Source organism: Charadrius vociferus, unplaced genomic scaffold (assembly GCF_000708025.1).
Source record: "Charadrius vociferus isolate BGI_N301 unplaced genomic scaffold, ASM70802v2 scaffold409, whole genome shotgun sequence".
NCBI classification, from domain to species: domain Eukaryota; kingdom Metazoa; phylum Chordata; class Aves; order Charadriiformes; family Charadriidae; genus Charadrius; species Charadrius vociferus.
Window position 1 is genome coordinate 1448493 of NW_009650082.1, and position 14923 is coordinate 1463415.

The 14923-nt window shown below is 43.1% G+C and overlaps 1 protein-coding gene across 1 annotated transcript; it reads right to left on the reverse strand.

Moving 5' to 3' along the window:
- Positions 1-7716: 7716 nt before the first annotated feature.
- Positions 7717-14562, reverse strand: EIF2S2 (eukaryotic translation initiation factor 2, subunit 2 beta, 38kDa). The gene is made up of 8 exons (XM_009892097.1): positions 14382-14562; positions 13371-13474; positions 12213-12348; positions 11797-11897; positions 11209-11357; positions 10219-10275; positions 8931-9016; positions 7717-8190 (listed from the first exon to the last, which is right to left on the reverse strand). The coding sequence occupies exons 1-8, from the start codon at positions 14560-14562 to the stop codon at positions 8015-8017; spliced, it is 990 nt and encodes a 329-aa protein (XP_009890399.1). The 3' UTR covers positions 7717-8014.
- Between the last annotated feature and the right edge of the window lie 361 nt (positions 14563-14923).

Sequence of the window (14923 nt, forward strand, 5' to 3'; positions counted from 1 at the left end):
CGCCCATCCTCACAGGGTCGGTTATCTCAGCCGGCCACAGCGCTGGGCGGGGGGAAGCCAGAGAAGATACCAGGGGTGTGTGGTGGGATAGCAACAGGCAGCACACAAGCAAGACCCTTTTGTTCCTGCGTGGCACAACGTATGCTTTCCACCATCCCAGATCACAGTCCCTCACTGCGCTAATTTAAAATAGACACACACAAAAAAGAAATCCATCGCTGCTTCTGCAACTGCTCCTCACCGCTTTCAGCTCATGCCTTAATGGATCTGAATTATTCCCCCAGCAGGAAAAGTGTTTCCCCAGCAGCAGAGCATACAAAACCCGCACTGAGTCTGGGAGCGAGGTACTGGAACTGGCTGGAAACAGCACGGAAGCAGCCAGCCAGGGCAAAACCCAGAGCGCCCACTTGCAGGAGGTACATTTCATCTGTCGCGGTTTTAAGACTATTTCTGTCTCTTGTACCACTTCACTGTAAGGAACAAAAAATCCTAGGTTTATTGCCGTCATTTCATCTGTTTCTCTGGTAAAAGACAGCTTTTTCCATTAATTACAAGTATATATGTTGAAAATAGTCGGTATGATACTGTCTTTCTGCAATGTCATAGCAGAGACCATTTCCCACACTATCATTTTTGTTGTGGGATCATTTTCCAACCCAAGACAGATGTCTGCTCTTTCCTTACCAAAGAGGAAAACAATTGCATTGGCAAAGGAGCGGCGCGGCTCCCTGCCTTTCCAGCCACCGAGCCCAGATGTGCGGGAGAGTCCTGTGTCCTCCCAAACCGCAGCCAGGAACTACCCTAATAGGATGGGCTTTGTGTTTAGATATCTGACTTAGCACCTTCGCTGTCCACCACCGCTCGTTGTGTATGGAGAACATCCGCCTTGGAAAACTGCTGAACACACAGCGGGGACCGACTCACGGAGTCTGCTGAACTTGAGCCGGTAAAGAAACTGTAAGAACATGACGGCGCAGAGGATATGCAAAGAGCAACCCAACTCTGAGATGGAAAAACCCTGCTCAGAGGCTAATTCATAAGTGACAATATTAAACATAACAGCCAACACCAGTGGGAAAAAAAAGAGCATATATAGTCTAATCCCTTTTGTTCTTGAGAAGACGAGGACTGGCCGTAGCGATGGCTTGGCAGAGCACGGGACGGGAGCGCAGAGGGACGGGCTGTCGCTGCGCTAGTTCCTACCTCTGCCTCCTCCCCATCAGCTCTGCTCCTCACAGCACTGCCCTCTGCCCTTCCTCTGGCTCCCCAACTCCTTTCAAGCACTCCATTTCAACCCACACGGCTGCGGATATACAAGACCCACCATAAATATCGTACTCTTCTAGAAAACACTCAATGCGTGCCAGCCAAAGCGGGGTGCGCTGGGCACTACAATCCAAATTAGAAAGGTCCATCTGACATACACAACCACCTTTTTAACAGCAGAGCTCTCAAACAACAGTATTTCAAGACAGCAGGAACACTAACCCAGAACCAGCGCCTCCACACACACAAATCGATACTTTTCCCATTGCCTTTCTCAGGGTTTTTTTCTCTATGGCATTTGCACGTTTGCCCAGTCCTCACCTTTAGTTACTTCTATGCATTAAGTTCAATATTTTTTTCCCCATTACCTACATATTTCCTTTCTATCTTCAAGAACCCTTCGACCTTCACAGCAAAACCGCTCTCTGCTGCACAGGGACGACCGCAGCTCCGTCTCTGGTAAGGCGGCAGGAGCGGGACTGGCAGCGGTGGCAGCGGGGAGATGTCAGCCCTGGGGGTGCTCGGGCTGCGGAGGGGAGGGCAGCCCAAGCCGGGGAGGGGGGCTCAGAGCCACAATGGTGCGAACACCCCCCACGTTTGCTTGGAGTTTCCTTCTGCCGGTGATCCTGAGCTGTTTGGGGAGAGGAGGACAGCACAGCCGGGAGGTCCACTCCTGATCTTCACCCTGTGCTCCAGCTTGGCCCCCTCCTTACTGCTCAGATGGTCCCCCATCACATCCACACATGCCAAAGCATCCTGTCTCCTCATTTTGGCCAGCTCAGAAGACACCTCTCTGCCCGTAGCATCTCCACGAGGCGCGGATGGGACTCCAGCCCCAGCACGCTCCTCATTCTCCAAACCCCAGTATATTCTTGGTTGGGGGCAGGACCTAATGGCCATCTCCCTCAGCCAGAACAAAGTGTAGAGGGGAAACAATGCAGTTTAAATGAATTTGAGAAAGTGGAGTAGGTCTGGAATTAAAAACACACTGTCATGTACAGAAAAAAAAAAAAAATCTGCGACCACACGGCCAGCTCCAAGCAGCCTCTCGCTAACAGGGAAATCTCAAGAGCAACCACAGCCTCAAACCTAAAGAGCCACTTCAAAAGAACCCAAGAGATCTTTGCGCAGCTCCTTCAGAAGAGCAAAAGAAAGAACAGCAATCCTCCCAGCTGGCCGGGACTCATAGGAAAGCGACCCATTGTTTGAGGGTGTCAGAAAGCGTGGAGACAACGCAGGGAAGAAAAACATTTTACGCTTCATTTCACATGAGCTCGTGTTTCCCAGAACTTATTTTTTCACGTTCATGGTGGGGAAAAAAGGCTATTTTGGTGCTGAACAAAAGCATAGCACAAGGCTCTGAGGACCATGAGCAGCACAGAAAGACATTTCAGTCCACAAAACTAAAAAGAACTGAAAATTTATTTTTTTAGTTGCCTTTTGTGCCTTATTTTCAAAATGAATCATACCTAGCTTTTCTCCCTGTGACGGAGGCAATAAACCCCCTTTTTCTTTTCCTTTTTTAATGAAAATGAATATTATCAGAAGAGGACTGCAAGACCACACCGGAAGCACCAGGATCCAGCTGTGTGACCCAACACTGGTGACAATTAGGGCACAAACACAGTGTCCTCAAACCAGGACACGCGGTTTGCCATCGACATCCCCCGGTCCTGCTCCACTCCAAGTGAAATGTTTCCACGCGGAAGACAGACAGACACAAAACCTACGGGATAATTACCCAAAGCAACAAGCTAAGCTAGGGGAAGAAACAAAGATTTTAAACCTAATTTGCCTTAATACAGAATGTAGAATTAAGGAAGCTGCTTCTGTGTTCGAAAACCCAAAGTCTCCCTGAGCCCAGCAACGCGCTATGGACAATGGAAGGGGCTGAAGAGGAGACATCGCGTTTCTGCCGGGTACGCGGCAGAAAAAGGATGAATAACACAGACGTAAAGTTACGACTGCTTTATTTCAGAAATACGCCGTCGTTTGCAATATGCAAAAAGGAAGAAGGATGAAGTGTGAGCTCAGGCAGCAAGGGCTGAGCCCGGCGGTACAGCCCCCAGCAGAAGGGAAGCGAGAAAGTCTTTTTCTTCCTGCAAGGAAAAGCCAATTCCTCCCATCTGCCAGGCAGCAACGCGCTCGCAGGGCCTGCCTGAATTTCTACTTCTGTGTAAAGAAGTGCAGTTGCTCCCTTGGGCTTGTGACAGAGACTAACAGCACAGGTTTGGCCAGATTCTTATATACGGAATATATAAGAACATATAGTGTATATATGTATACGATACCTCTGTGAACATGTACGTCTCTCTTATCTACATTCATCTATGGTGCAGCACCTACAGTAAAAGCACAGTCTCTCTAGGCTCTTTCTAAAAACTACGAGACTGGCTAAACCGCCTCCGGAGGCACTTCCCCATCTTCATTACTGACTATAGAGCGAGCTGAAAAAACTGGATTCCTCAGCTGAGGGACTGGAGCCAGGTGAGGTCCCTTCAAGCCAAAGGCTTTTACAGATAAGAGCGTGCGTGTTAAAGATCCGCAAGAGCCCTCAAACTTGTTCCTCTTTTGGATTTCACAATTTCCAAGTAGTATCTTCCTTCAAAAGCCTTTTTCCTCCTCCTGTCACGAGACCATTTAAGCAGCTGATCAGGATCAGAGCGACCTTTCTTCTCCATCAGCTCTCTGCACTCAAAGGCATACTGGGAGAAAGGACAGATGGATTTACGCTCCCTTCTCTACCATAGGATTTTACTGTTTATCCAAAATCCATTTAGCTATTAGCCCAAATTAGAGGCGTTAGAGAAGAGTTTTCCCAAGGTTAACAGACACCTGGGACTACATCAAGCCATGACTTAGGCTAATGCCAAAATGCAGAGAGCAGACGGCGAGGCAGAGCCATTAGGTCCAACCTAACCCTGGGCGATGCCCATGAACGTTGTGGGCACCCAAACATCTGCAGACTTCAGCTGTAGGCCCTTCGTGCTGCTGGAAAAGCCCACGAGAGGCTGTCATCAGGACAGGCTTGTCCTGCTACCTGACCACGACCTCTAACTGGGGCGTTTCTGGCCATTCTCCTCCAGGGACACCGAACTGCCCATTTTCCCATCATTTGAGTCCTTCGTGTTTCTCAGGAAGAGTGAGCTTAGAGGCTGGAAAATCACAACAGTTGACAGGAGAGCTCAGAAGCAGGATAAGCGAACCCAGGCGTACCAGCCAGAGCTGCAGCACAGCCCGTCCAGCCCCATGTCCTGCCTCTGCCGGGAACAGGCTGCTCGGCGAAGAGCTTGCACTGGAGCAGCCCGGGTGCAAACGCACACACCGCGAGGGCAGCCGCTTCTCCATGGAAAGCTACAGAATACGATACTCCGCTACTCGGGCAACACGGGACTAACCCTCACTGTGGCAAACCCAATTTCAAAATAGAAAAGCAAGCAGTTAGTTTGGAAGCTGGTGTGGCTTTGCACTTTGTTGTCCATACAGGCTGAAGCTGAACTGGTAATTCTTGTGCAGCTGTTTTTCTGTTAAACATCCGCCTTCAATGCTTTCTCAAAGCGTGGCCTCTCCCTTGCTTGGATACTTGGGTAATCTGGAATAAACCTCTAGGAAAAAAACTGAGCAGAGGGGCAGAACAGACAGCTGGAGAAATTGAAGAGATTAACAGGCAAGTTCTAATGAATCTGAGCCATCAGCATCGCACTCGACTTCATATTCTCTTGACTTCCCGAGCTCTCCTGCTGTTTCTATTTCTGTAACTCCTCCACCAGATACCATCACACGCACTCTCACCTGATTACAGAACACCCCATGCAATTCGGGACAAACCTGGTCCTGTTGGCAGCAGCAGTGGTGGCAGTTTGGAAGTCTGCTTGTTCTCCTGCCTTACAACCTTTGGTGACCCAAGTTTCCCTGTCAAGCCAGCCCACAGCTGACACAACCCAGCAACTTCAGGGTGCGGTGTACGTCTGGAGGACCCAGTGCAGGGTGACCCACACACAGTACTAACAGAAATCCCCCGCTCTCAATGGAAACTTTTTTATAAATGCTCCTTCTTCTTTACACCATTATAAAAATACTACTGCTTTGATTAAATCCTTGCTCTGGCCAGACACTTCCATGACAAGAGTTTGATCTCGCTTGTTTTCATAATAGAATCCCAGACTGGTGGGGTGGGAAGGGCCCTCTGGAGCTCCCCCATCCCACCCCCCGCCAGAGCAGGGGCACCTCCAGCAGTGGCACAGGACGGCGTCCAGGCGGGTTTGGGATGGCTCCAGAGGGGGAGACTCCCCCACCTCTCTGGGCAGCCTCTGCCACTGCTCTGCCGCCCTCACAGCAGAGAAGCCCCTCCTCAGGTTGAGATGGAACTGCCTATGGTCACGTTTGTGCCCGTTTCCTCTTGTCCTGTCACTGGGCACCACTGGAAACAGACTGTTCCCATCCCCCTGGCACCCTCCCTTGAAGGACTGATAAGCATTGATAAGATCCCCCCTCAGTCTTCTCTTCTCCAGACTAAAAAGACCCCAACAGTTCTTTCAGCAGAACGGAACCACACCACCTCGAAGGTAGCTGATCCCACTGCCTCTATACTGAAGCAGGGAACCGGATCGTTCTCATTTTACTGGTTACTTTGGTGACCTGAGCAGAAAGAGGTATTTATGCTCACACAACGCTTGTGGTAGACTATACTCCTTTATGAATGTACACTGGAAGAAAGTGTTTGTTTTTCAAAGGAAAATTACAATCAACTAGTATCTGCTCTCAGAAACAGGAGACACTTCATGTGTCAGTGAGGTTATTCTGCAGGTAAATTGGAGTCTACAGCTGAAGATGTTTCACTCAAACATTAATCATCAAAACCAATGCCTTCAGGATTTCATGCACATGCTCAAAATTCATCTATTAAATACACCTATAAAGCTCTCCTGTGAGCTGGGAGAGCTCACACATGATGGGTTTGAACAATTATTTATTTATTAACTTGATCTTTTTGATCCAAACATACTGAAGTCAAACTTTGGATTTAATGCACTAAAATACAGCACCAGCTCTAGGCCATGCTGTATTTTTTTCTTTTTTTAAGTATGTTAAAGGTATTTAACCCAGGAAAAAGCAAGCATTTCAAACAAGAAAGCACCATTGTTCTTCAGCTCTTTCAGTATGTCCCAACAGCAAGTCACTGAAACAAAAAGACAACTAGCACTTCTCCAGAAAATTTTACTTCCAACAGGAGAATGGCTATTTGCTAGAGAAAAAAACCAAGAATACAATAATGTTACAAGAGGCACTGATCCTGGCTTTATTCACTTAAAGATACATCCAACATTTGTTATAGCTCACTTGAAATTCAAAACGCTTTTAAGAAACCAACCATAAAACCTTGATTTTTTTGCCTTACAGTGCTGTCAAATTTTCAAATAGCAAGTAAGTGACTTCCCAGCAAGACCGTGTTCTGTATTAACATACGTACAAAGATTAAAACTTGGTAGAAACCCTTCAGTTTCTGGTATTTGATGAATTGCATTCAGAACGACCACAATTTTCTCTGGGCAGGAGGCTACTCCGCTTACCTGCGGGGATGGGCGCCCGGGCTCCTGAGCTACTACCCCTTATCCTGACCCTGTGCCATTTTTGGCAATTAAATGAAAATTGTCCCCCCTTACAGTACTCGAGAAGGACTTCGCTCCCCTTTTCCATCTTTGTACTTGGCAGCTGTAACAAAATTTCTACAGCGCTAGAAAAACTAGTTAGGACAGCACTAAGCACGTCCCTAGAGATTACTGAGGCTGACTGCTAGCGGAGAGAAGTGCACGTTATGATCAAGAAGCATAATGTGTTAATTTGAAACTCAATCTACTTGGCAGTATCTTTTGTAAATTCAAAATTTATATAAGACAGTGTGTTGCAGCCATCATATAATGATGTTACTTGTATCTTTTTTTTTTTTTTGCTGCATTTAGTTAGATTCTTTTTAAAGTGGTGAAGAGTGCAGGACTTAAGAAATATAAACATTTTTCTATTAGAAATTGCAAAATTTAGTATTCTGACACTATGAAAGCTTACAGTACAGTTTATCAATTCTATGTTAAGATTCAGCATCAATATGGTGTCTGAACTATCTCAGAGCTACATTCTGCCTAATTTAGCAGTATCAACATGTCCTGATGTCACTTTCTGTGCAAAATGCATTCCCATACAAATGTGGCTATAAAAGCACGAGCGGTTCTCACATTGGTATATCATCCCTCTGACTTTTTGGGACTGATTTTTCTGTTTAATGATAGCCTAACTGAAAATAAGCTTGTTATGTAAAAGCAAAATAACCTTTATCTTAAACATTATTCTGGGTCTTGGACATAGTTCAGTGACATGATCTGCAGAACAACAGGCCAGCCATTCCCATGAACTCTTTAAAGAGGAAACTGAAGGAAAAATCCAATTCGAAGACACTCACTGTTATAGTATCTTTAATTTATCTTGTGTTTTACAGAAGTCTGAACGGATTAAAAAGCACCTCCTTTCCCATCACGTTCCTTACAGTTGGTAAAACATATTCAATGAGCAAATGTATGTGAACAGCTTGAGGATCTGCATCTTGCAAGGATTTCACAGACCAATCAATCAAAAGCCAAATTTCTTGTAGTTTTTAGAATCTTGTTTTAATACAATGGTAAATCCATTCCGATTGTAAACCTGTCCAGTCATATCTCCCCAGAACACTTTGCAAAATCCAGTGTTGATTAGCAAACTAGTTAGCTTTGGCACGGAGCTGTGCTCTCTTGCCTGTGACAGCCTGGAAACCAGTTTTGATGCTGGCGACGGAGCAGCGGGAGTGGCAGGTCTCGCACTGCAAGAAATATAATCTGGTGTCCTTCTGTAGGATTGTGTCTGGTGACCGACACGTATGACAGGTGACATACTCCTCTGCAGAAAAGGAATTAAGTTGCAGTTAAAAGATAATGCATTATCAGTGGATGAGTCATCACTTCTTCAGCCTTCTGTTTAACAGTTGTCTTGAAAGGCTGTTCAAATGCATCTACCAACTTAGACGTGGCTTACTATGAAAACCACAGAGGTTGAGGCAACCTAAAAATTCCCCCTAGTTCCCAGGTTAATAAGGACTAGGTTTCATATGGTACATTATGCACTGACACCGGTGTTTTAAAAATAGTAACTTCCCACTGGCGTTCCATAACTTCCTCTGCTGAAACAGCATTCCCAGATGTCAGCAACTCTTATACAGGCACAACACTAAAACAGTATTTTTTTGTTACATATAATCTGCGAGTCCTTTGACCAGCAGCACACACACTGTATTTGTTAATTAACGTGTACAACAGGTTTAAATTAACAATTAATGTTACTTTCCATAGTTCTTATCAAAGCCAAGAAACAAAAGTCAGATGAAAACAAGCAATACTCAAATGTTCTTACTGTTTTCCTTGGTACGTTTTAGTACCAGGACAGAGTACGACCTGTGCGCTTATTACAACCATGGTAGAACCACCCGTACTTGCATTATTCCATTATAAAACTGCAGCAAAGTTGTGGCTTCTTAGCACAGAATCTCCACAGCATGCACACACATATGGGCCACACATCAGCCACCGGTCATCAAAAGGGGTCTGAGAGAAATCCGTAGTGGAAAATGGAGTTATACTTACTGATATATCTTCTCAAGACATTTTCTATCTGTTTTTGCTGGAATCTTCCTTTGATTACAAGTTGGTTGTTACCATCTATTGAGCCGCTAATTTAAAAAAAAAAAATATATATAATTAATTATTTGATTTGCAGAAGACATCGAGCATTAAAACAAGTTAGGAACACGAAGCAAAATAATGATGCATTCTTCAAGATAAGAGTAAGCCAGAATTACTTTGCGGAAAAAAAATGCAAAATTCTGAAGGCACCTGAAAACCCACAGGAAGTTTTGCCCAAGCACAACCCTCACTGCGGTGAAAGCAAACTCCCAGCAGAGATCAGCCTCATAGTTAGGCTACCCAATCAGAAGGACTTCACAGAATTGAGAATTAACACCTGCTTATCTCACAGAAGCGACCAAGGCAACTCCCTAGTAAGGTGTAATACGACTAATCAGATTCTTTACTAGCCATTCTGATGTAGCAAGTTGAATTTTTTTTTTTCCACATTTTCGTTTCTACAATTTTGTTTTAAGTCATTCAGAGCTGAAAAGACTCCAAAGCCCAAGCAAACAGGCATTTGTTATACACACATTGCAATTAAGACTCCTTGATTCTCTACATATAACAACATTGCAGTCTACAACAAGGAAATGAATAGACAACCGGAAAGTACACCACCACAGCATGACATCTTCAATAAGAGATGTATAAAATCAACACTGGTTTTATGCAGTTGGACAGGTGGATTTAACCGCAGCATTAGAGAGAATAACCAGCTACAGGCCCACAAGACTCCACAAAATCATAGAGTATCAGGCTAGAAGGGACCTCAAGGATCATCTGGTCCAAACTGTCTTGGCAAAAGCATGGTCTAGACAAGCCGGCCAGGCACCCTGTCCAGCTGTACCTCAAATGTCTAATGTTGGGGAATTATGACTTGCCATTAGGCAGTCAGGCATTCTCCCTTCCCCAGCTATCCATCATCTGCTTTAAGCCACAGAGACATCCTCACTGACTGCGACAAACAGTTCTGCTGTCAGAGCATCTTTGACAAAGGTCCCAAATCCGGAATCCAAACTCTTATCCAGAGCACTCCCTGGGATTTATAGTTTGCCTCTGTACCTCTTTGTGAAGAGGTATCTCTTCGATCACCCAGCACAGCATCTCTGTGCAGGAAGAAAAGTCTGACATTCAAGCACACATATACAGACCTAAACCCAAGAATTTTACTTTTGATCAGACAACATCAACTATGTTGCCATTGCGTCCTACACGCATAAGCACATACATAGCCCAGTAGCCTTACCTTGTACCCAATTCTGCCAACAAAAATGCCAGAAGATGTTTTGGCTGACGATGTAATCTAAAAATAAAATAAGGATATGTTTAACCTCACCCCTTCAGAGAAATTTGATATTCATACAGGACTGGGAGGCTAAAACAATCTTAAATTACTAACTTTAAAAGGGAGCAGTGCCAAAGAACACAGGCATACAATGACCGAAGACACAACAAAGGTGAACAGTCCATAAAAAAAAACAAAACACAAAAACCAAACCAGCATCCCCCCGCAAACCAAACTCACAATTAGAGTAACTATTGAAAATAAGTTTTCTATTTGAGATTTTCCATTCTTATTCCTCCATTCCCTTGCCATTCCCTGAAAAAGTGTTACTTAGCTACCATTAGAAATTCACTTTAGTATACTACCCAGATCCTCAGTACGATTTCATCAGGATTGTTTTCCAGCACACTTCTGAAACAAATCAGATATGCATTCCCAGAAGAGCCCACAAAGAATAGAACTGCCTTCACAAGAAAGAATTAAGACATAGAAAGCACTGCAGAAAACAGTGGAAAAAATTACCGAACTCCATACCATTTACTAAGAGAATAGTATTTGCAGTCAGCTCAAATTAGAAAGAACTTTCCCCACCCCCCCGCCCAAGACTTGCTAATAAATACCACCAGTGACCCAACTACAGACTTGACAGAAGTCTGAACTCACAAAAGCAATAGGTTTAGTTTCAGTCCATGAGGCCCGTGTAGCAAGCCTACCATTTTCATCATTTAAGAATAAAAGAAGAAATTATGTCAGTAAACCATCTTTATAAATATTTTCTCACAGAGAAATGTAGAGGAAATGAGCAGTATGACTGAAATAGTTTTTGGTTTACTCCTGGTCTGCCATAGCCTTTTGCCAGAAAACATGCGTTTGTGCGTTCTACACAACAGCTAACAGCAGAGAAAAGTGCATTCAGCTGCTATTCCTGGGAAATCTAAAGAGGAAACTTACAATTTGCAGATATCTGTAAAGTTGACAAAAGATGTTTTCTTGGTCCCTACTCTTACAACCTGTGGAGGCTTCATGACAAATTTTCGTTTTTCTCCAGCTACCATATCTGGGTTTTTTTCTCGCATGATGTTAAATACTCTATTGAGCAACTGCAAAAAATAAAAAAATAAAAATTCACATCAACATGAATATCTTGCATTTCTCAAATGAAGAACATCACTTCTAAAAAACTTGAAACGGTGTTCACAATATTAGACTGTCTTTGCCCGTTGGCATTTCCCCATATGCTTTTGAACACACACTTAAGAAAATGTTCTGATAAATGCAAAATATAAGTGCTGTTTCCCCAAGGATATACTTCATGAACTGCAAGTACCTCAGCCTGTTTGCACAGGTGTTTTAATTATCACTAATACTGCCCTCTGTGAAAATTAACTGTGGCAGATGTGCTTTGTTATTTTTCTGTTCATGAGCTTCTGCCTACAAGCCCTTCAATTTTAAGTTAGAAATAGGACATATGAGCATAAGGCCCTGCTCTACTGATGCACATCAACATGGAAAATATTTTTTAAGTCTTTTAAACATTACCTCATCATATGTGTAGTCCCTTTCTGAGCCTGCCCATGCAGGTCCCGACTGAAGGCTAAAAGATATTCCATCATCTTTTTTGCTATCTTCATCCTCAAAAGCTGTGAAGAAAGTTGTTTGGGATTCATTAAGAAACGAAACATCCTTTAACCTCATGCTTACACCATTTCTAAAAGGTACGTCAAAGAAGACTGCACTAATGTGTGGACACAACTCTCCTCTGTCTGCCTATAAGGAACACCAGCACTTATGGCAAATTTATATAGTGCTTTTATAGAACATTTTTCTGATAAATAGTATAGTGGTAAAGGTAACAAATTAAATTTTGAAACAAAAAGGCACTCGAATAGAACTTAACCTGCAACATGGACTACATCTCACTTTCAATATCTCACTGAACTAGGTTATACTTTCACCTTCATCCTTCTCCATTATCTCATCTTCATCTGGAAACTTCACATTCTTCTTTTTCTTCTTTTTATTGCCCAGCATGATATCAAGGTCATCTTCAGGTTCTACTGCCTCTGGCACATCTCCTTCAATTTTCAAGTCCTGCAGAGAAATAATCAGACTGTAGTTTACAGTATCAAACACAAATCTCCGTTGCGCAGCATTAGAAATAACACTAGTAGCACACTATACTAGATGAATACTAGTAATATCCACCACAACCCTGAAACATAACAGATAAGAACAGAACTAAAGTACATTGAAGAGAGCACTGCACCACTACCATGAAGCAGGGATAGATTTTTATCTTCTGGTCCAACTTCTGGCTGGGCAAGCACAAGGTCACACTATACTTGCCTAAAAGCATCAGCCATTTTAGGGCCTAAGGGAACAAAACACCCTACATGCCAAACAAAAAGGTAAGGCAAAGCTGTGCTACCTGCAGCTAGTCCTGTTTGTTATCACAAATCTGCACATGTAGAGAACACAGAGCAAGCATTTTGCCTGTCTGGGGCAGATCAGAAGGACATTTTCTTTCCCAAAAGGCAGAATCTAAAGAGGTTTACACATAACGTAACAGTTCTCTGTCCTCTTGCTCTTTGGGCTTGCCAGTTACACTGACACATGATACAAAACCACGACTCAGAATAAAACTTGAGAAGAGTAAAAATATCTCGTACACCTTCTGGAACACAGAACAGTAGCCAATCATTTCTAAAGAAAACACCAGAGTAGAAACACATTTCTTAGCAGATATATACCCTTTATTTGAAGGGCTGGCCTCTAGAAGACTATTCTGTGTGTGGCTTCTGACAGCCATTTACTTCTCTCACCCTAAAAGACAACTAACCTTGATGTTAAGGCAACCCTCGCAACAGATTGCAGAATTACTTGCTCATTGTGCAGATCAGTTAGATTTTTTCACTTCTGGGCAAAAAGCCCTGCAGGAGCAACACGTTCAACAGAACCTACTATATATGAAAGACACAGTGAAACCTAAGTTTCATTATTAACTGCATTGAGACACAATGACAGACTCGAAACAACTCCTGCACTGCCGCTCCCCAGAACATGTAAGCAAGAAAGTAAGCCACAAACAGGATGGCCTAGTTATGTAAACAAACCTTTACACCTTCTTCTGCTTCATCTATATCAAATATCTTTTTTGTTTTTTTCTTCTTTTTCTTTTGATTGAAGAAGTTTAGATCATCCAGGTCATCTGTTGCATCTAAAAACCAAAAGAATTGTGAGAAGAAGTAGAACTGTAGAAACAGTTTAGATGTTAGCGTTTCTAATTTACATCCAAATCTACAAAACATCACAGCAAGACATAAGCAATGTTTTGTAGCCCCTACAGATACTCTTCAGGTTTTAAAGAGGTCATTCCCCTCTAGCCCCAAATACCTCGGTACTATTTTACAGTTTCTGCCTCTTCTAACTGCACTTTCTTATTTTTTAAGCCCATAATCTTTCTTTCTGCTGTACAAGAAAAACACTTTTGTCATAGTAGAGATGCTTGAAAAACATGAAAACTGTAGTGGGAAAGTATAGTTTCTTCGGTCCACCACAGGCGCCGATTTTATCAACAAACTGATTTAAGTTAACAACATTCCCTGAATCAGGTCATCTTGAAATGACATTGGCCTTAATTTAAAAAGCAAGGTTATATACACAATCGCAAGCTTATTTCCCCGAAAGATCCCGATGAACACTCTAGATACCACATTCACAATTGTCCAAAAACTAGAAACCCTTTTAACCATATTTCTGTTATCACACTATTGCTTAATTGGTCAAATGAACAACAGCTGTAATTGAGGAATTATTGCAACAACTGCATGTGGAAGACACAGAACTTCATGCTCACTGTTTTAGGGATTCTCTTTTCATTGTCTCACACAAAAGACTCTGAGTCAGGACGGTGCCATTTACATAAGCCATTGGTAGCTTGCTGGATGTCTGTAAATGTGATTTCAAGCAGGAGGGAAATATACCCTCCAAATATGCAGCAAGCCTCTAAACAAAGCTGGGCCTCAGCATTGTACACTGCAATGCCAAATTCTTGAAGCGGGGCTTGTACTCTCAGAGTACACAAAGACTACCTTTGAGAGTTTATCTATGTGGATTCACTTTACCTTTCTTCCTGCTGTCTTCTTCATCTGCTTCAACATCTTTGTCTTCTGTTGGCTCTGGTTCAACTTCTTTTGTTTCTGATTGCTGAGTCTCTTCTGCTTGTGTATCCCCTCCTTCCTCATCCAACATAAAGGGCTTCTTCTTTTTCTTCTTCTTCTTGCTCATAGTGGGATCGAAAATCATCTGTAAAAGTTAAGAGTTCCTTAGCAGCATAATAATCTCTTACCATTTAATATTTATAACACCTTTAAGTTTCTCTCAACATTCCTTCAGCTACCCAAACTGTTCCTTGGCTTCACTCTCAACTAGGGATTTTTCTAGATCTGTAACAATGCAATACAAGATAGCTGACTCAAAACAGTGCATACACAGGCTTCTTTAAAAACATCACAGATCTTGTCCCAAGGCATAACTGATGTGACCGATCACAACAGAAGACTGCTTGACAGTTTAGAGCTTTGGCTACTTTTCCTATGATTGTCCAAATTCCCTGCCGTTGATGAATTAGTTCAGCTGAAAATATATTAAAGCTGTGAATCTTTGA